At 44.1% G+C, this 20,960-nt stretch overlaps 1 protein-coding gene across 2 annotated transcripts in view; it reads left to right on the top strand.

Moving 5' to 3' along the window:
* Window positions 1-20,960, top strand: part of sh2d3ca (SH2 domain containing 3Ca) — a 64,981-nt gene that overhangs the window by 32,145 nt on the left and 11,876 nt on the right. For both annotated transcript variants that reach the window (XM_030435996.1, XM_030435997.1), the window contains one exon: window positions 17,644-17,772. In XM_030435996.1, coding sequence (XP_030291856.1) covers window positions 17,644-17,772 — 129 coding nt within the window. The remainder of the gene's footprint in view (window positions 1-17,643; window positions 17,773-20,960) is intronic.

Raw genomic sequence — 20,960 nt, 5'->3', positions numbered from 1 at the left:
GGCTGGTTTGCATCTTGTGTTCACACGTGAGGTCTTGGAAGAGATCCCAACAGCCAGTCTGGCAATTACAAACCTGCGAGTGACATCATACTCTACAAAAAAAGGGGGGGAGGAGGGGGGAGGTGTGGATGGTTGGAGGGGGGAGGGGAGTGTAAAAACATGTAAGGAGGAAAGGGAGAAAGAGAAGAAGGAGAGTGAACGTGCAGCACTTTGTAACAGGCTATCACAGGCTAATTTCCCATGAGCATCTCTTAGAGGAACGTGTCTAGTGTGTCTCCTGGGAGTGTTTACGCTCACACCTTCGCTCGCACACATCGCTCACGCGCGCCGAATGCGAGTCCCTTTTCTGCCTCCCTGTTTTTGTTTGTTGCTTGAAAGCTGCAAGGGCAGTGCTGCTCTTGAAAGGTGCGCACGTGCACGCATCAGTGAAAAGAGAGAGTGTGTGTGTGTGTGTGTGTAGTTTATTGCAAAGTCCCAGCTAGCAGTAAAAAGCTCCCATCTGCATCACCATGACAACAGCCCGGTAACAACAGGGAGACAACACCCATCTCAACCCTCCCAACCCCCATCAGCTGTGTGTGCGCGTGTGCATGCTTGATTACTTGCATATCTGATAGTGTGCATTTGAAAGAAATTCCAATGTGTGTGTGTGAGTGCGTGCGTGCGTGTGTGTGTGTGTGTGTGTGCGTGCGACAGAAAGAGCGTCCATAAGGGAGCATCCCAGCAGGTACTGTCTGTGTCTCTGAATGATGGACAAGGCCCTAATAGGTCCGCCTGTATGCCTCAGTGGGGAGCGGTCACACACACACACACACAAACACACGCACACACATAAACACATACACGTGCACATAAATGCACAGGCGCGCTCCATCGCCGCCTGTGTATGAATGGAAGTGATACCTCAGCGGTGCTCTCCCACTGTCTTCCTCTGCCAGCCAATTGTTCAGCTCGCTGCTCTACCTCCAGCAAGAGATGACATCATTTCTGGCCAATGGCGTCGCAGCTCTAGGGCGTGCTTCTTTCCCGACGGTCTGCATGATCGGAGGTGACGAGGAAGGTTGTGTGTGTGTGTGCGCGTACTCGTGCTGGTAATAGGGAGATAAAACTGATTGATATGCATCCGTGGCTATGGGATCAAACCGCTCCTCATTTCCATCTCATCATGTGCGGTCACCGCTCTCTTCTCTCCCCCCCTTCTGTCTCCCTCTGTAACTTTTTGTCTCTCCCTCCTTCTTTTTTCCTCCCTCTCTTTTGACTCTATTTTCATGTCTGACCTCTACATCATCATCGTCTCTTCCTGCGTGTGTGTTTGTGTGTCCACTTTCCAAGGCCAGTCAATAGGTCATTGTTTGTACTGTGACTAGGCAGAATTGTGTGTGTGTGTGTGTGTGTGGTGTGTGTGTGTGTGTGTGTGTGTGTGTGTGTGTGTGTGTGTGTGTGTGTGTGTGTGTGTGTGCGTGCGTGCGTGCGTGCGTGTACTGACACAGCAGGGAGTAGGATGTCACCGTGACCAAGCTACGGATAAACTTGTTTATGATACACTTCCCCGCTGTGACCTTCCATCTAAAATTAGTGTTTGCATCATGACTCTCCCGGTAACGGCACTATTTTTATCAGTTTATGCAGTGAAAGTAATTGTGTTATTGTTTGGGTCCAGTCAAAACTTGAGTACTGAGGTAAGATGGACTGCGCATGATATGATTGCCATTTTTAGTGGCTGTAAAATGTCCTTTTTATCCAATATGTAGAATTGTTCGCATTACCAAGCTTTTCACCCCTGTTTCCAGTAATCGCGCTATGCAAAGCTAGCGTTCAGCTGACTCTAGCTTTATATTGACAAGACAGATAGAGCACATTTTGGACATAGTTCAGGGCTCCAGACTAAGTGGTTGCACTGGTGCGCATGAATAAATGATAATAATAATAAATGGGCTCATTCAACAGTACATTTCAAAAACAAAATCAAACAAAAATGTTTAGTCACACTTTTTTGGGTGCATTTGTGACCAAACGGTCGCACCCTGGAGCCCTGCAGCTAGCAGTAGTAGTTTTCCCACCTACACTAGATACAGAGAGTCCCATTTGCAGGGCAATGATTTCGGATTTTAGTTTAATCCTAAAATGTATGTATAATGATAAAAAACAAAAAAACAAACATCAAAAGCTGTGGTTGTGTTTGTCTGAGAGTGTCAGCGTTTGTTTATATTCTACCATTTTTGTCTGTGTTTCAAGCCAGCAAAGCTGATTAATCCTCTGCTGTCAGTCATTGATTAATTAATTAGATGCTGTGTCACCATATGCGTGTGTATCCATGGCAACAGCTGCAGCGTAGACCACACAGCCCTTTATTAAAGTTAATTAGTAATAGCAGAAGTATTACAAGCACATTATGAAGAAGTTTTAGGAAGTACTGAGGGAATACATGTCGTTAAATTCATATTTTTAATTTAAAGTAGAATTAAAAAAAGGCCAAACTGGATTGTTATTTCTTTATTACCACAACAATGACCCTCTGTATTGTCCTGTCACTCGCGCCAGCTACAAGAAGAGGACACATAAATTGCTCGTTGGGAGATCCAGATTTCTGTTTTCATTTTTTCATCAACAAACGCCCTCCTCTTCTTCCTCCTCCTCACCAACCCCCACATCTCATTTCCAATCCCTGTCCTTCAACTGCTGCTTCCTCCCTTTTTTGTCCCCTTCCTGTTTAACTGCATCGGAGAAATGCATTGTGGGCTTGTGGTTTTCCCTTCACACCTGTCACCGCGAGGATAGATGGTACCAGTATGGATGGTAATGTTTACTGGCATGCAGTTTAATGGCAAGTAAGGATTGGATGTGTGTGTTTGCACGCATCTGTGCGTACGACTGATTCGTAGCAATATATTTTTAAATTTAGTCTGTGTGTGTGTGTGTGCCTTTTTGAGAGTGTGTGTTAACGGAGGGAGGTTAGTATTGATGAGTCCTGAGACCTTCCATCCATCAGTGGGATGACCTTTTACCCCAAAAAGCCTGCAAATTAGCCATTAATGGTTGAGCCCAGAGGATGGAGGAGAGAATGACAGCGAGTGGCACAGCCCTTAGGGGGTAATTGTGTTTCTGTGTGTGTGTGTGTGAGCGGTTGTATTGTGACCGTGCTGGCCAGCGGTGTTTGTCATTGTGAGCGGACGCTGATTTAACCCGCTATAATTACACGTATTTGTCACAATGAGTTCTGTTTTTAAAAATAATCCTTTTTCCAGTTAGCTGACATTCATGATTCTCCCGGCCCTCTGCCCCCGCCAATCACAAGCTCGTCTATGAGCTGCCAAAATGAAAGGTTGGACTTGTATTTCCGGCGCAGTGAATAAACTGCCCAGAGCGTCTTTCAGCTGTCCCAGCTGGTCCTGGTTGTCATAGCCACTAACAGCTCTGCTTTCAATTAAAGACAAAAAGAGGAAACACGTTACTGTGAGTGAAATGGGGCTAAAAACAGACAAGACCAGTCGATTTGGAGGCTTTAAAGGGACAGTTCACCCGTAATCATACCATACATGTAGTGCTAGTCATCCGACTAGATTATTTTGTTGTGAAATATCAGCCTCAGAGATGTCTGCCTGCTCTTGAATATAATGGAAACAGTTCTATATAGTTCCGTTTGATTTGAGAGAGGGCAGACAGCTTAACAGCTGATATCTCCAAACCTCAGCAAGTCACACCAAAACAGTCTAGATGGATAAATAGCACTACAGGGAAGAGAGACAATAAGTACTTTTGATTTGGGGAAGAGCTGTGCCTTTAAGATCAAACTGAAGCCATGAAAGATTTAGATAATGTCCTATAAATAGAGCAAAGTCAAACATTCCCTGCAAAGTAAAACATATAAACTTAACACTAGCCTATATTGTAGCTTCCCTTAGCTATTCCCAGTTAAATGTGCTTCTTGCGATGCATACATGCACCCTTTAGCAGATTGGGTTGTCAAAATCACCAAATTAGAACTTCAAATAAAAAAAATCACACGATAACACTTTTTATTCGATAAAAAAAATATTCATATACGCTTCTGGAACGGCTGATTAGATGCCTGCAGTTCTTAATTTTGGTATACTTCATTTTTATCTCAGCCCCTCTGCCTCCTAATGCATCACTGCTCTCCCCCTCGCGCTCACCGTTGAGCTGATGGAACAAGCTGATGCTCCTGCTGTTGTATTACACGAACACACACTCGCACACGGGCACGCAAACAGCTACACACCCGTGCTGACAGCCCGGCTGAGTGGATCGGTGAGGGAAAGTGCACAGAGAGGGGAATGATATGATATGTGGTTGAGAGCTGGCAGGTTAGAGCGGGGAGGGAGAGATGAACTGGCAGCGGAGAGATAGAAGATGATTGACTCGGAAGAGGAGGGATGGAGGAGAGTTGCGAGGGGAGGAATAAAGGGAACGGAGGAGGAGAAAAGGTAATGGATAATAAAGTACATATTAAGAGAGAAAAGGGTGAGTGTTGAGACGGACGGATCAGCCGCGCTCCGCTTATTACTCTCCCGGCTCTTCCGGCTCGGCTCCTTTTAAGAGGCGAGCGAAGAAGGACAAAGATAAGAAGAGTAAATATTCAAACAGAGAACACAGAAAGCTAACAAGCGCCGAGGAAATCAGCATGTTAGGTGGAGAAAGCTGATAAAAAAAGTGGTGGAAAATGAAGCAGGGAGGTAAAGGAAAGCTATATGATGAGTCAGACGTGTGTGTGTGTTTGTGTGTCTGTGTGTGTGTACATTTGAGCTGTCTATAAATTGCACTGCGGTGAGGGAGAAGTGAAGTACGAGGGGAAGGCCGGCAGCAGAGCCCTCCGTCCTCTTTGATTACTCTGAGCTTTAGCCAGCCGGGGAAGATGTCAGGGTCGGTTCGGCTGCCAGTCAGGGTCACTTATTATCTTATTATTATCTTGGAATTATTTTGAAACCGTCGCTGTGTGATGCAGAATATGAGACATTGTCGGGGACAATCACATGACGAGCAAGCTGTCAAATCTCTCACGCTGTTAGCAGCACCTAAACAGAAACACACTGGCAGCACTCCTGATAGGCCAGAGTGTAGTGTGACCTTGCGTGATCAATAGAAAAGAACTGTTGACCAAAAGCTCCTGAAGACAGTATGGTTAATGAAGAAATGATAAATGGTCTGTTTCCAAGGTACCGCGCGCAGCTTTTGACCACTCGTCGTGCTGCAGAGCAACGTTATTATGAGCGGGTCCCAGTTTTGTGCCTAGGCACGAGGGCAGTCGTGAGCATGGGCGATGCAATACACAGCCCTGCATTTCACAGTATTTGATTGACAGTTGGCTGCGAGAAATGTAGCAGTGCACCAAAAAAGGCATAAATACAGCAGCCTTTTAGTAAGCGGCGGTGGATGTTAAACCTACTGCAATTTAGTACTGATGCCCCCAAGCAAACAAGACTATCAGCAAGAAGATATACTGTATTTCTGTGTAGATTATGTAGTTATTCATCTTAATGTAAGAGATGGATGATAAGATTCGGACTGATGCGGGCCGGGTAAGTCATAAAGTTAATATTACTTTTTGTGCTGAGGAACTAACCATGTTGCGCTCATTTATCTTACATAGCCACACATAGATGCATGACATCATGGTGTTTTAAAAACAGCTTCAAAAATGAATGCACACACTAAACAAATCAAGGTCCTAAGACACGACCCAAGCCGACAGAATCAACAATAAATGAAAGTTCCTTGTAGCTGCTTTAACAATTTCTGCTTCAAATTCTTTCCTCTTTCCCATGGCCTCAAGGATGCACGCAGTGTATTTTGGTGGACATCGTGGACTGGTAACGCAAACCATGGGGCTTTTAATGAGGTGCTGAGTACCGACAGCGGACTAGAGAGTGTGACAAAAGACCTTCGAGGGCCAAAGCGTCATCTGACGAAAGAAAACTGCATATGGAGTTCATTACTGAGCCTGGTAACAGCTCTTCACAATCATGAAGAGAGACTGAAGTTGGTTGTGGTTTTAACGCGGGGCCCGTTGCGCCTGTAACCACACCCACCTATGATGTCACAGTGTAATGACACAACCGGCAATACACTTTCTTTGACACTCTCCTTACACCCGATGTTGTTGATTAACTCGTGCCATTTTCACTTTGGCCTGTTAACACAAAAAGCTAAGTACGTAATGCCACAGTGATAGTAAATTAGCCACTCACGCCGTTATGCCATAGATCATAGATATCATAGATTACCCATTCGTCCAAATCAGGCTAATGCCACGTCTTAATTCTTCCTCGTGCATGCTCCTGTGATGAATGATGGGACATGGCGAACATGACCGAGCGCTGCAAACATGACCGCTCAATATTGCACTTGTTTCGAATCCTCTCAGCCATGTTGGCGGCAACCCAGGTCACCACACGCCGTAACGGGTGTGAGTTTGAAGCATGAGTCACCGTGAGAGCATAGTGAAACGGCCCGAGAGAGAGCGAGTGAGTGGGCTGCGGAGTGCGTGTTTACACTGAGGTGCTACCATAACTTTGTTCTCAGTTATCGCTGTGGCTGTACTATCAAATCCTAATTAATCTGGACCGAGTTCAGATTTTGACAGTGCAGTTGTGATTCACTGTTTTGTCCATGAGGGCACGGTAAAAAGGTTCATACACACACACACACAAACACGCACAATCACACACACAATGGGACGCCGTGATAACTGCTCCAGACCAGCCATGTTTTCCTCTTCAGTACACCCCACTGCACATGACAGAGCAAAACACACATGGGGCACATTAACCTCTCTCCATCACACACACACACACACACACACACACATACATTTTCTCCTCAGGGAAACACCAGCTGGGGCATGCAGGGTATGGCGTTACCATGGCAACAGCATCTATAGGTGTGGCATTGCTGAGTCGACAGTAAAGGAGTGGGTTAGTGAAGGTGTGTTCTAGTGTGTGTGTGTGTGTGTGTGTGTGTGTGTCTTATTTTTCCGTGCGGTGTGGTTTTATGTGTGGCATCTTGCGTTGGACATCTGTCCGTCCCTTCATTACTGCAGCTGAGTGTTCCCATGTTGTAAACAGACAGACACCAGACATCTGCAGTCGAGCACTGGATCACCACACTCTCCTCGACTCTCTCTCACACATCTTTCACGAGGCAGTTTGTGCAGATTGTAAGCAATTAAAAAAAGAGACGTTTGTTTTTGTTTCTGTGTTTTTTCTTTTGTTTCTAAAGACTCCAAATTTGAATATTTATGGGTGAAATCAACCGAAGAGAAGAAACACTGCTATTTTACATCCGAATATGGCAATTTTGGGATTGTTTGAAAATAAACGATAGCTGCACACAGCTCTGTTCTGTTTATCTCAGCTTATTAAAGGTCGACTTTTCTGAGATATTTGCTTTTCAAAGGATAGCGACACAGCAGTGCATCTACACTCCCGAACATTTAAGAGGAAAATGAAGCTGAATCAGAACCAGGTCCCACTGTGGTAAATTTTATATCAGACTGAATTGCTATTTTTGCTGTTTTTCTTTATGAATACACAGATACTTTCATGTCAGTCAAGCAGAATCAATGCAGTCTTTAGGATTCTTTTGAAATTATGCTTTCCATTCTTTCTTCCTTTATTTCTTTTGATAAGAGGTGAAAACTTGAAATACACACAGACTGTGTCTTCTAAAGCCCATGAAAACTAGGAAAATACTCCCAGAGCCTGAAATGACATCTTCAAATTGCTTCTTTTGTCCAAAAAACAGTCCAAAACCCAAAGAATCTTCATTTACCGTCATAAATGATGAAGAAAACCAGGAAGTTTGACATTTTTGCTAAAAAAACGGACTGAAACGATTAATTCAGTAGCAAAATAGTTATCGGTTAATTTGCTCTGGATTTAGTTATTTATTATTCAACTGATCCTCACAGCTCTCCTAATTATAAGGAATTTAACACCAGCTCTCATCAGATTCCTTTACACTGTTGCTGACATCACCTTTTTACAACTGAGCCCCACCCATTTCAAAAAGTTAAAGAGTACAAAGAAAAATAAATAAATCCTCTAAATTTCATTAATATCAACCAAAAACTGTTAAATTTTCCAGTCAGAAGCTGCTTGAATAAAAAAAAAAAATGTTTTCAAAGCCTTGAAGAGAACCCGGCTCGGATCAGCCTCCTCAGCGCACTACACTCTCCGGTGCTCTCATCGCCGGGTGAGTCACGGGTTTTAAATTCATATGTGTATCCAATAACAGCGACGCAATGTGTGTAGCTGCACTGCTGCGTCATTAGCAGGCGCATTAAACTAATTGAAATTGAATTAGGTTCATGCAAGCTATCTAATTTCATCCAGAGAAACGTCTAATTGAATCTGTGTAATCTCTAATCAGGATCTGTATCGCACTCTGGGTGACATCAATAACTGAACACGTTATCAGCAAATTGAAACCCTGTGAGCTCTATTTTTACCTGTGTGAACGGTCTGACTGTGATTGTGTGTGTGTGTGTGTGTGTGTGCGTGCGTGCATATGTGTGTATCCCTATACAGTGTTTGTAGACATGCTATTTTTGTGTTTTCTGTTTGTTGTGTTGTGATGAAAGAGAGGATTTATGTCTGTGCAGATGCTTTGGGGAAATGGATGTTATTCCCCTAAGAGTGTGTGTGTGTGTGTGTGCGTGTGTGTGAGTGTGTGAGTTTGTGTGTGTGAGTGTGTAGCCTACAGGCCTGTTTAGCAGAGAGAAGCCACGGGTCAGGAGGCGAGGGGGGAGCGTGCAGTCAGGATCGTACTTAACAGCCAAACATCATTAAAATCTTCTCCGCTCCTCTCTCTGTGTCTGTGTGTGTGTGTGTGTGTGTTCACGCAGCGTGTCATGTGTATGTGTTAGTGTTTCCCAGTCTGTTCATGTTTTGCGGGGATAAAAAAAAAAAAAGTTTCCTTTTGCATCCCTGTGATGTCTAGGTTACTTTTTTTCTTCCTTCCCTTCCTTTCATCGTCGCCAACAGCGATGTCGTGTGCAAACACTCCGTTAGACAACAGTTTGTTAAAAGACGGAGATAAATGAGCTGGAAAAATATACAATTCAGTTCACAGGAGTGAGGAGAGGTGTGGATATATATACAAGAATCGTAACAATAACGCACAAAACCACAGTGAACAGAACATTCAGGCCTTCAGCAGCTGATTGTCAGTATATATACTGTACAGTGTCTGTCGGCACACACACACACACTCTTGTGTTTCGCTCAGTGCCTCTCATAAAACAGCTCCCCCCATTGATTACAGAGAGAGAGAGGAATAAAGCGATGAAGTGCTTCAGTGGGTCTTTGAGCCAGAAACAAAAAGAAGAAGTGATTCACAGAAGAAGAGACATTAAAATATGAATGGCGGAGTCAGAGAAGGACGGGGAGGAAGATGGGCTCGGTCCATAGAGACAATGGTGGATACATGCATTAATATATTAAAGAAGAATCAGTCTTGTTGCAACTTATTTTGATAGTCTTAGCCTTCATTCGTTACGTTTTCGACAAGATTTTGAGCATTATTGATGACGCCTGGGGACGCACGAGGAGGTCATAGCTTATCAGTTGTGTTCGACAGTCGAGGCTTCAATGTTGTAGCCTTGAAAGTTGTTACCCAGACCGACTCGGCAGAGCTTCCTCTCAGTTCAGCCTGGTTTGACCTAATGTGCTGAGATGTACCCGAAGCCGTGGCTCACACTGTGCCACAGTGCAAAGGATGATTCCAACAGACATTTTTGGGTGCATTCATTTTTTGTTTTTACATTCGAACAAGGGCGACATCTCCACTGGGGAGGGGAGCGACACGTCCACCTCTCACTTTTTTCAGAATCCTATTTAAGCCTCCTGTCGTTGTGATTCAGACATCAGGAGAGAGTGGTTGATAAAAACGTTGATATGTTAATCAGGGTCACGTTCAATTGTCACAGCAATTAGGCTTTATGTGCAAAGGAGAGTGAATTAAGGACTTTCTTTTTCCCCTGGGTAGTGTCTCTCAGGCTGAGTCTCCTGCCCTTTCGTCTGATTGGTGGAGGTTTTGCCTCCAGCCCCAGAGGAGGACCACAGGTACTTTCTCAGGCCAGGAGAAAATACTAAACTCCTTGCGCTTCTTTTTTAAAAGTTGTATTCAGTAATTTAGAAAAAAAAGAGGTGCCATAATTGAACATCAATAGATGATAATGATGTAAAGGATAATGCTCATTTTGGAAAATTACAATATTCATAAGGCAGAGTGTCTCCACAGAGGACGATATATATTTGTGTATCGCGATACAGCCTAAATATATTGCAATATTAGTTCAAGGCCGTATTGCCCAGCCCTGCTTTATATCAATTAAGGCTCTTGAAATTGAGTCAACAGACAGAATGGGGTTGAGAGAAGCGATAGTAATGGGGATGAAGGTAGGGAGGAGAAAAAAATGTACAGCAGAAGGAGAGTGCACTTTCGCGAAGGCAGAGAGGAGAGTGGCACTGTGCCTCCTGCCGTCTCACTGGGAGTGTAGCTGTATGTCATATCCTGTCCACCAGCTGTCACTCAATCCAGGGGGTCTCTTCTCTGACACCACACCGGCTGACAGCTCGCACCACTGCTCTATATATACTGTACAGTGTGTGTGTGTGTGTGTGTGTGTGTCTCTATAGCAGGATATCGGCATCCAGCTGCCTCGAGGGGCGAGCGTACTCCTTTGTACGTGTTTGTGGGAGACGCTCACTGCTAACGACAGTAGAAGGTCACTGTAATCAGTCTCATATTCTCTCTCTGTCTCTCCACCAGTCGTCTCTCGGTCCCCGCCTGGAGAGCCGGGTTCTCTGATACCGTCTGAACTTATGAGACACCAGCACCGTTATTTTTTGCGTCTGTGTTTCTTTTGCCTGGTAAATCCCGTTTGTGACAAGCACCTGTGCACGGAAAAAAAAGTGTGAAAACACCGCAAAGTATAAATAGCTTTTTATCGCAGGCTGTGTGTGTTTGTTTTTTTTACTTACAGCCTAAAATAAAGCTCGGAGTCTCATCCTGGTTCGGGGCCCAACAGGTTATGGACGCTTCTGGGTCCAATTTCTCTCCGTTCCCATGTACATGAATAAGTGAGGCTTCATTTTATTACGTTCTCGAATTGCTTTCACATGAGATCATGTTAAACAACATGTTGCATTATAAAGTCCGCTCCACGGGCAGACAGCCTAACTACTACCACCACCGTTTTTCCCCTTATAAGAGCATGGTGAGTCAAAGTTAGCGCAGGTGTCAGGAAACGGTATCTCATGAATACCATATGAGTCAGCCGATTTATCCACCGCATCAATAGGGGCTGATTGCTGGAGACTCTCAGCGCACCACCTGCGAGATGAGGGTCACGTGATGAGGAATAACCATGCTAGCGCTAGGAAACTGCTTTGTTACTACACTGTTATCTAGTATACTAGACGGGCTGAGGATTTGATGATGTAGCCCTTTATAGGCCAACTAATACATTAAAGAATCTGAGGGACATATCGTTTAAATTACATGAGAAATAAATTCAGTTTTATTAAAGGGATCATCAAAAAGGTGGCCCTTGCATTAAACGGGGCCTTTATTGAAGTAGAGAGATGCAAGTGCTTTTGAAATTGGTGCTAAGTGACCAGAGAAAACAGAGAAAAAGGGCAGTGATATTTCCATTGACTCAAAAGGTAGAAAACCATGAGTCATCCAGAAGTGTTTCGGGCTCGGGCTCAGGTTGAGCTGAACCCAAGTTGGCTCAAAAAGTTTTGGGTGCATTCTTGTTGGGCCTGAGCAGAATTGTATTTCCAATGTTTTCCTCTCTTTCTCGACAGCAGTTGCTCATTTCATTCACATTTTGCTTTGGAGTGTTAAATATTCTTTGATATATATATATTCTAACTAACCCTACTGTCATTTACAAAGTAAAGTTTTGATAAGTCCAACTTGTGTGCCAAACAATCTATCACACTGCTCACCAGTGTATACTGTATTCCGTCCCGACTATTCTCAGAAACAAGAATGTCAAACTCACCGTTTAGCTTTCTTTATTGCGTCGCCGCAAATTAGGTTTCATTCTCTTTCATTCGATGCAAGTTTCACCTTTGTTGGAAGGAAAAAAAAGAGTAAATATTAAACATCTAATGTAACCAGCACACCCTCCAATGCTCATATCATTTTACATGTGTGGCAAAGACTATTATACCCGTGTGAACCAGTGTGAATATAACAGTAGAAAATCAGGCTGGAGGGCGCAGAGGGATTATGACAGTCTGGAGAGGGGTGATATTGGCCACGTATGTACACATAAACCCCTATAATATGCCTGTGTGTGTGTGCATGTGTGTGCAGGAGGTGTGTGTTACAGGAGATAGGAGGATACGGGGGTCTTTATGCAGTAATCCTGGTCTGTAACTCCCCAGAAGCGAGGAGACGTAGAGCTGAGAGGAGGAGAAAGAGGGAGCAGATCAAAGGATAGAAAGGTTCTTCGAGAACTGGACCCCTGACCTCAATGTGTGTGTGTGTGTGTGTGTGTGTGTGTGTGTGTGTGTGTGGCCCCCCCAAAACCCAGCCCCATTCCTCCCCCCCACTGCCACCGCCACCACTTGGGGCGTTACCATGACAACGGGGTTAGAGGCTAGCCCAGAAGCTGAAAAAGAAAGACAATGCATTCTGACATGAGCTCGGATCTAAAGTGCTGCAGCCTGTTAAGGATGCATTCCTCCTTCTTTGTTGGTGCTTTTTCTTGTTCTTTGTTGTTGTTGTTGTTGTTGTCGGGATGTGTTTTGCATCCACGCTGGTAAAACGCCACGGCCTAAATTTTCCTTCCTGCGGGTTTTTTACACTCGCCGGCAATTATCTTCCATTTCGTTTCTCATTCACGCCTTGCTCGCTCCCGCCGAGTACCTTGAGCCTTGTTTATTTTTTAGTACCTTGACTAAAAAATAAACAAGGCTCAAGGTACTCGGCTTCGTGCTCCTTGTGGATGAATTAGCAAACAAGCTAGCTCGACCACAAACAACGGCATGCTGATATGTGCCAGAGTCAACACTCCACCCCGCGGCGTTAAGTGTAAATTAGAATTTGAACATTTACAATATTAATGAGGTAATAATACAAACTCAGAAATATTTATCCTTTCTATAACTGAACAAACAAGCTGTTCTCAGAGGAAAATGAGGTCCCCGGAGCACTGTTTGCAGCGAGAAAGGCGGCAGGGTGCGCCAAATATAAACAAAGTAAAACAGTATGAAACTGTGTTGTCCTTTAAGGTCAGTTTGTTTATTCAGTTTATTCAGTCACAAAAACAAAGAGAGTTTGTTTAGGCATAATAAAAAAGAAATATCAGCCAATGAAGATCTTTCTCTTCTTTCTCTTCCCCAAAACTACATAGTGCACCTTTTTATTGTATTTTAGAACTGCAAACAGTCGCACTTCCACAGAAAAGAAGCAACACAGCGAATATGCAAACTGGACGAAGTAATAAACACATAAAATAATCAATGCAGCTTCAGACAGACAACAGAACAAGACCAAAAGCCGCAAACACACACACACACACGCTCACAGGACGTGCAGAAAAGGGGTGCGTGTGCCTAATATATGTATAAATATGTGCATATATTTCGAATTTCCCCCCCATTATCATCCCTTTCATTTATTTTCCTTTTTAGGTGGTCCGTGTTTTTTTTTTTTTCCTCCCGCTGATGTTGAGTGATAGCGGTGTCAATTTTCACCCGGGTGAGGGTGTTCGGTGATGTCATCAGTCGGAAAAACCGTCTAATTGGCCCGCTGTGAGGAAAAAGAGGCTCGAGTGCTTGTTGGTGTAAATTAGGCGACGGATCGCGCTGTGCTGTCATCTATAAACTCATATTCACACACGCACGTCCCCTAATCTCTGTGGCACATTCCCTGACTCCCCCCCCTCACATACGAACTATACGTTACGCCAGGGTTGCAACGAATATGTCTGAGCCTGGCTTCATGTGAACGATGCTTTATCTTCGGTGACCCGGTGTTACTTTCTCTCCAACTCCGACCCAAAAATAGAGCCCCATCCATTAATTGTGCCACCCATGTAGAACACACACACACACACATATGCGCACGCCTGCACGGATGAATGCACGTCCTGCATGTGCACGCAAACGAACACACACCTCACACGCACACACACACGCACACCAATCACTTTCCCTCTCTTCGTCTCCCCAGTGAAGCAAAGTCCTGCATCAGCTGCTAAATTGCCCAAACTCTCTCATCTGCTAATGGGCTACCTGTCTCCCTGCCTCTGTGTCTGCCTCTCTGTCTACGTTAATGACTTACTGTTGTCAGTCTGTCTGTCTGTCTGCCCGCCTCCGCGCCTTCCTGAATGTCTGATGTTTTGTCTTTATGTATGCTGCTTGTGTTTTTCTGTCCGTCTCTTGACTGTTTCTGCTGCCTGTCTGCTGCCGTCCGTCTGCCTGCGTCTTGGTTCATGAATTCGATCCGGCTGCCGTGCTGATGAATCCTCTCTCGTGTTTGTACTCTGGATATGTCACGTAGCTCTCAAAGGAAATATCATCGCGTGCTTGTGTGCTCTGGATTTGCATTTTGTATTTCCGCTTTTTAGTTCTTTGCCGCTACCTTGACCGATGTATATAGCAAATAGTAGTGGTAGTAAAGGTACTTGTTAAAGTTAAAGTATTAAAAGCAGATATAGTTGTACTAGCAGATGTATTAAGTGTAGTAAACGCAGTAATACTGGTTTTAAACCAGTAGAATTCAATACCTTAAATAAGTAATGTCCACAGCATGATATTCATTTATTTAGCAGCAGCAGCAGCTGTTGAAGTCACACTGTAACTAACAGCTAACAGTGTTAATCATTATTATGAGTCAGAGCTATAAGTAAGTAGGCAAATGATTGTAGTGTCATTGTGAGAGGAATTACTGATAGCAATATTTGTAGTAGTGCTAATTGTGGCAGTGGTGCTGAATGTAATGTACGATCATTTGACTAATAAACGTATGAGTTGGAATTGGTCTTTAATATCAGATATCTTTCAGTATCAGTGGCAGCAGTAGCAGTACAAAGTAAATAGAGTTACTGCCATTGTAGTTGATTAAAGAAGGGCCAACAGGCAAACAAACACAGTAATATGTTGCTCTGGTAACCAAGGACTTAGCTTATTGGGCCTTATAAGGGAGGTGAACACCTATTGATCGCATTTGTAAATGTCTCCCGTTGTTCTTATCCCCTCTTTTATCAACGATCAACACATTTCTGCCTGATAGAATTTCTTCTTCTCACCTTTTCTGGGCTCCCGCTGTGTCATCGCTCCGCTTCATCTCTCGTGCCCTCGCGCCTCTTTCTCTCTTTAAAGGGGAGAGCGCGTGTGTCTGCCTTCACAGCACGCGCGCTCTGTAGTTGAGTTGAAGCGAAGAGGGGAATACATTTCCCAAGCGCAACAGGCGTAAGATCTGTACAAATGGCCCCAAAGAGGGATGTAGCTGCGATATAAAAACATGGCATTGATATACATTGATACCGTCCAGTGTGTGTGTGTGTGTGTGTGTTTTTGTGTGTGTGTGTGTGTGTGCATGGTTTCCATTTCACCCCCTCATACATTAGAATACAAAACAGGTGATGTTTTTCGTGTCTCGTTCCATCCTCGTCAAATCTCTTTTTCTTTGTCTGTCAATTTTTCCTGCCTCTTTCAGTGCGGCCCCTCTGATGTCAGCCTATTCCATGAACCGTATCATAAATAGAGCCCCGCTGACATTTCAATTTGCCCCATAACCCCTTCACATATTCACACACACACACACGCACAAACACACACACACACACACATATATACACACACCAAGTTCACTGTTAAGCATCAGTTCAGTGGCAGGCCTCTCCTGGGTTTCCACGGAGACAAGGAAAAGCAATAACTGCACACTTGACCCCTCTGCTCTTTTATTGGCCTCTTCACATACAAACACCCACACACACACACTAATACACACTCACACACCTCAAATCTAATCTGAGAGAGTCAGCCTCGGTGGCGATATTCCTCCATCTTCCCCCGAGGATTGGAGAGGAGAAGGGGGAAAGAGAGAGGAGGAAGTTAATAATTTTGTTTCGCAGTGACCTGGAGATGATAAGATCGATTGTTTGGCTCTTGTAGCCTCCCCGTATCTCACACACACACACTCCACACACACACACACACACACACACATACACACACAAACACACAGATCATCACCGTTTCCCATCCTCACTTTTACTGCCTCTGCTGTTCCCCCTCGGTCTGTCTCGTTCAGCAAAAGTCGAACAACTTACTGAAACTTCGCGACTGTGGGGGATGATGAGAGGAACTGTGGGTAAGAGGGAAAAGAGTGTGACTGAGAGAAAAGTAGGAGAACAACACTGGGCCAGAGAGAGAAGGAGATTGAAAGGAAATATTAGGAGGAGCGACAGGGCGGCCTTAGCGACAAGGCTGTTTACTGTTTATTTTGGTCTCCAGTCTCATTTCTCTTCATATTGGCAGAGCCGAGATGATTTCCTCCCGCTGTTTATTCCTGTGTGGATTTCTTTGCGTTGTGTGGTTGTTTGTGTAAGAGCTCGTGTCGGTGTGTGTCCTCAGTTTGCCTCGTCTGCGATCGTCTAGCTGAACTCAATCTTTCCGCAATCACGGGTCGTTAACGGTGTCTTCGCGCCGCGGCGGGGTCCCAGTGTGGGATTATTGTCTATTCTCTTTCCACACCTACACAGATAAGTTGCTGAGTGCATCACACTGTGGATAAATCAAACATTCTTGAGTTGTTCCCCTCTGAGTTCGGTGGTGGATTTCAACCAATCCGGGTCCCAGCATCGCCGTAGAAGCCCGGCGCGTGCTCCTTATCATTATCTCCGACACACACACAGCTGGAGGGCAGATTTCAAATACCCGTGAAAATATTCTGGCGGAATTTATTTTCATGTTTTACAACCCAGATTTCACCCGCGTGCCCTCCCTCCTGCACAGAAATACGAAGCTTTGAAATCTAAAATAGGATCCATCGTGTCTGTGTGTGTGAATTTTGTGAATGACGGTGTGTGTGTGTGTGCGTGTGTGCGTGTGTTTGGCATTATTGCAACCCATCCTCCATCCTCAGTGACCACACTCAAATGCTGAAGCTAGGTCTCCGCAGCGCATGAGAACAAGAAGGGCTTACACATGATGATTTCAGCCTCTCAGTAATCAGGTCAGGGTCGATTGGATTGTTTCTTGTGTTTGGAGTGTTTGTGCCCGAGTGAGTGTGTGCACGCCCGTGTGGCAGGCGGCACACACTGTTGCTTCCTGCAGTGTTGCCTTCTGTAACACAGGTGTGTGTTTTTTCTTCGTGCATATCTGTGCGTGTGCTGCTGTAGCTCGGAACCAGACACCCGTGTTACAAAATGACACTACATGATTTTATTTCATTCCCTGAACACGACTATTATGTAGTCATAACTATACTTATGTACTCAAATCTCTCTTTAAAATGAGATCCTAATCCCAGTGGGATTGAACTGGATGAATGATGGTTATATATACATAGATGTGCGTGTAGACATGTGATGAGTCCCTTGTGTAAACTTGCCCCCACTCACGTTTTTGTTTTTCACCTCCTGTTTGTTCCATGCAGTTCTCCAAAGAGAAGTATCTGCTGGAGTCTCCTCCCGAGAAACTGCGGAAGGAGCTGGAGGAGGAGCTGAAACTGAGCGCCGCTGACATCAGGAGCCATGGCTGGTACCATGGACACATACCCAGAGAGGTAAAGACACATGGTGAAGGTACACTGTGGAATCTGTGTACTGGCACACGCAGTGAGTCCTGTCTGGATGTTTGAGAACAGATTAGTGGTGACACACTGCCTGTGAACAGTGTGTCCCAGCATAAACACTGGCACACACTGAGGCAAACTCTTCAGGCATCAATATAAAATGTAAAAATGTGCAATATTCAGGTACTTAAGTATTGAATATACAAATGGAAGTAAATCATACATGTATATTTACATGTATGCATATGTGTTAGTAGATGAAATACATCCATACTTCTTTGTCTCTGATGCAGCATGTAATCTGCAAAGTAATTAGTAATTACACCTGAAACAGGAAGTGGATCAGTTGATTGAAAGTTTATCAGCAATGATTCCCATAATCAATTGATCATTTTTGCCTTTTTTACGCAAAAACAATCACTCTCTGGTCGTAAAATTTTAAGATTGGTTGCTTTTCTTTGTTTCATGTCACTGTGAACTGATTTTTCAGTGGGTTTTGGCTGACTAGTCAGACAAAAGAAGACATTGGAAGAGCGTCACCATGAGCTGCTCATGGCGTAGAGGTCCAACCCGACAATAAACCGAATGTAATGCAACATTTGAAGCCCTCGCCCGAGTCTAAACCCGAATATCACAAATAGATGTGCGCGCCCCTGGGCGTGTTGGTCTTAAAGTGAGGTGTGGTCAGGCGCACTGATGGAAGATTGTCTCTTGAGGCAGCAGAAAGCGACGGCGCCACAGACCAACAATAAGCTGGTCTAAAGTCAAAAAGGCACAGTCTGTTTCCTTCTATTTAAAGAACCCATTAATCAGATTTGAGAGGCTGCTTTCGGTTATTTTAATGCACTCAGTAATGTCCTGTGACAAATACCGTGGCACGTTTACAAAGGCTAGAAACTGTAGTTATAGAATGATTTATAAATAATCCTATAATAATCAGTGAATCACATCAGCTGTATATATCCTGGCGTGCAAAATCGCATGTTAATGTAGAGAGACACATATCGTTTCTGCTGGTGGAGGATCGATGCAGGTAATGTCGATAATATTTTCCTCATTAAGGACGTATTTCTCTCCTCTCATCCTGCCCGTTATTGATCAGGGTGATACTTTTTATGACCTGTCCCACCTGATCCATGGCTTGAGAATCTCACGCACACAGAGGGCCGCAGCAGCAGTGCTCCTCCTCCTCCTCCTCCTCCTCCTCCTCCTCAGTTAAATATCAGTGTATTTTTTCCTATGCAGTCAAACAGTTGTTTATAGGACAGAGAGGAGTGTGTGTTTTGTGTGTGTCACTGCGTGAGGCCTGATTAAAAGCTCAAGAGTGATGAGGAGGGCTGTGTCACAGAGACTTGGTCAGTGCTTCAGCAAGGAGGATAGACTTCAAAGCAGCCAAACAAAAAGAAAAAGAGCACAGATCCCATCCCGGGCATAGCCCAAGGTCGGGCCTCTGGTTCTGTAGGGCTCTAGTAGACATCTCCATGGAAAATTTCACAACTTTCTGATATTTTTAAACAAAACAATCATCACTTCATTGAGAAATAATTGGTGCATTCATCTGTAATGAAAATAATCATTTATTGCAGCCCTGATGTTCACAATTAGTTTCACAGAAGGTTTCAGCTTGAGAACTGTGAGAATTTGCACTCTCTTATGTCGATGTATTTAAAATCCTTGAGGTTTCGGCAAGAACAATCAGAGTCCAAACATCACGCTGTGCTCTGGCCTGCTGTGACTCAGTCAAAATGAAAATAATCACCATAATCATGCAGCGTGTGTTTGCACCGCAACACACCTGATACAAATGATCAGCTCTTCATCAGCCTATGATTGGGTGTGTTAGGACAGGGAACCATCTAAAACATGCAAACCTTCATACTTAGAGATAACACAAACAAATTTAATGATCTGCTTTCAAACCTTAAATCATCATAAAAAAAAAAATCAAAAAACACTTAAGATGCATAAAAAGCTCAAACGTCATGTTGCAGCCTCTCAGTCCCTTTGGCACAAATGATGAATGAATGAATAAATACATTCTGAAAGTGATTCATCGCTGCTGTGGTTTGTGTTTCTATCCCCTCATTTTGTGATATGTTCTTAAAAAGCCAGAATGAGGCGGGACAAAGGCACAAACATAATAGTATATCTGCGTGGGTTGATGTGGTTGTCAACCGGTAGTATTAGTTGAGCGATTACTTGGCCAAAGTCTCTTGGCTTTGAAAGCGCAGTTTAAATGCCTTACACACAGAATGACACTGATTACTGAATCCCATCATCTGTCACAGCTCAGTCGAAAATTGCTTTAGCGTTCAGGAGGAGGGGAGAAACTCTGCCAAACAGACAGCTGCGCGTGTTGCTGATGTACGCAGTCGCATTTCACAGCTGGTGACTGAGACACAGATACAAAGAGACACACCACAGCACACACACCCACACACACACACACACACACACACACACACTGCATGCACATGTGGAGGGTCCCGGTTCATAAACACATCCTGCGTCTCTTGATCAACCTCTGTTCTCTGTCTCACACATAAACACAGACACAGATTCAAATCAGCCATCTGTGAGTCTTTCCTCTTTTCATTTACATAAAATATTCATGGATCCATGGGTTTGCCCCTGTGTACACTTGGGGGAACCCCTCTGCCCCCTGGTTATCAAAACAATACTTAGTGACTAAATTTCAGCAGGTGAATCAGCTCTCTTAAAGCCCGTCCTTCCCTCCTCCCTGCCTCCCCCTTCTGCTCTTTGCTTCCTTCAATTAAAGTGAAGACTTTCAGTCATCTGTGGCTTTCCCTTTTGCTCCTGTTATCTTGTTCCAAACTGTCAGCGTCAAACATGATACATTCTTAAATGCAGTGAGAGAAAAATCCTCAAAATGTTGAGAAATTTAGGGTGAAACAAGGTTCCTGCACTTGATCTCGGCTTTATATCTGTGCATATACTGCCCCCTGCTGGTGTGGAGCATTATTTACCTTGTGCTGCATTGCCTTATTTCCCATGCTGAGTTGCAAGTTAAAGCGTCATACACTAAAAACCTGATAAAGTGGCTTTACTCAGAAGCAGAGTGCCTAAAAATTACCTCGATAAGCTGACTAAGTTTTTTGCTCATACAACTTAAATGTAACAGGTTACTTGGTCATTCTGAGGTTTCTAGGCTTTAAAAA

This window comes from Sparus aurata, chromosome 12 (assembly GCF_900880675.1).
Source record: "Sparus aurata chromosome 12, fSpaAur1.1, whole genome shotgun sequence".
Classification (NCBI taxonomy): domain Eukaryota; kingdom Metazoa; phylum Chordata; class Actinopteri; order Spariformes; family Sparidae; genus Sparus; species Sparus aurata.
The sequence above is the reverse complement of the archived record's forward strand: the minus strand, read 5'-3'. Positions and strand labels throughout refer to the sequence as shown.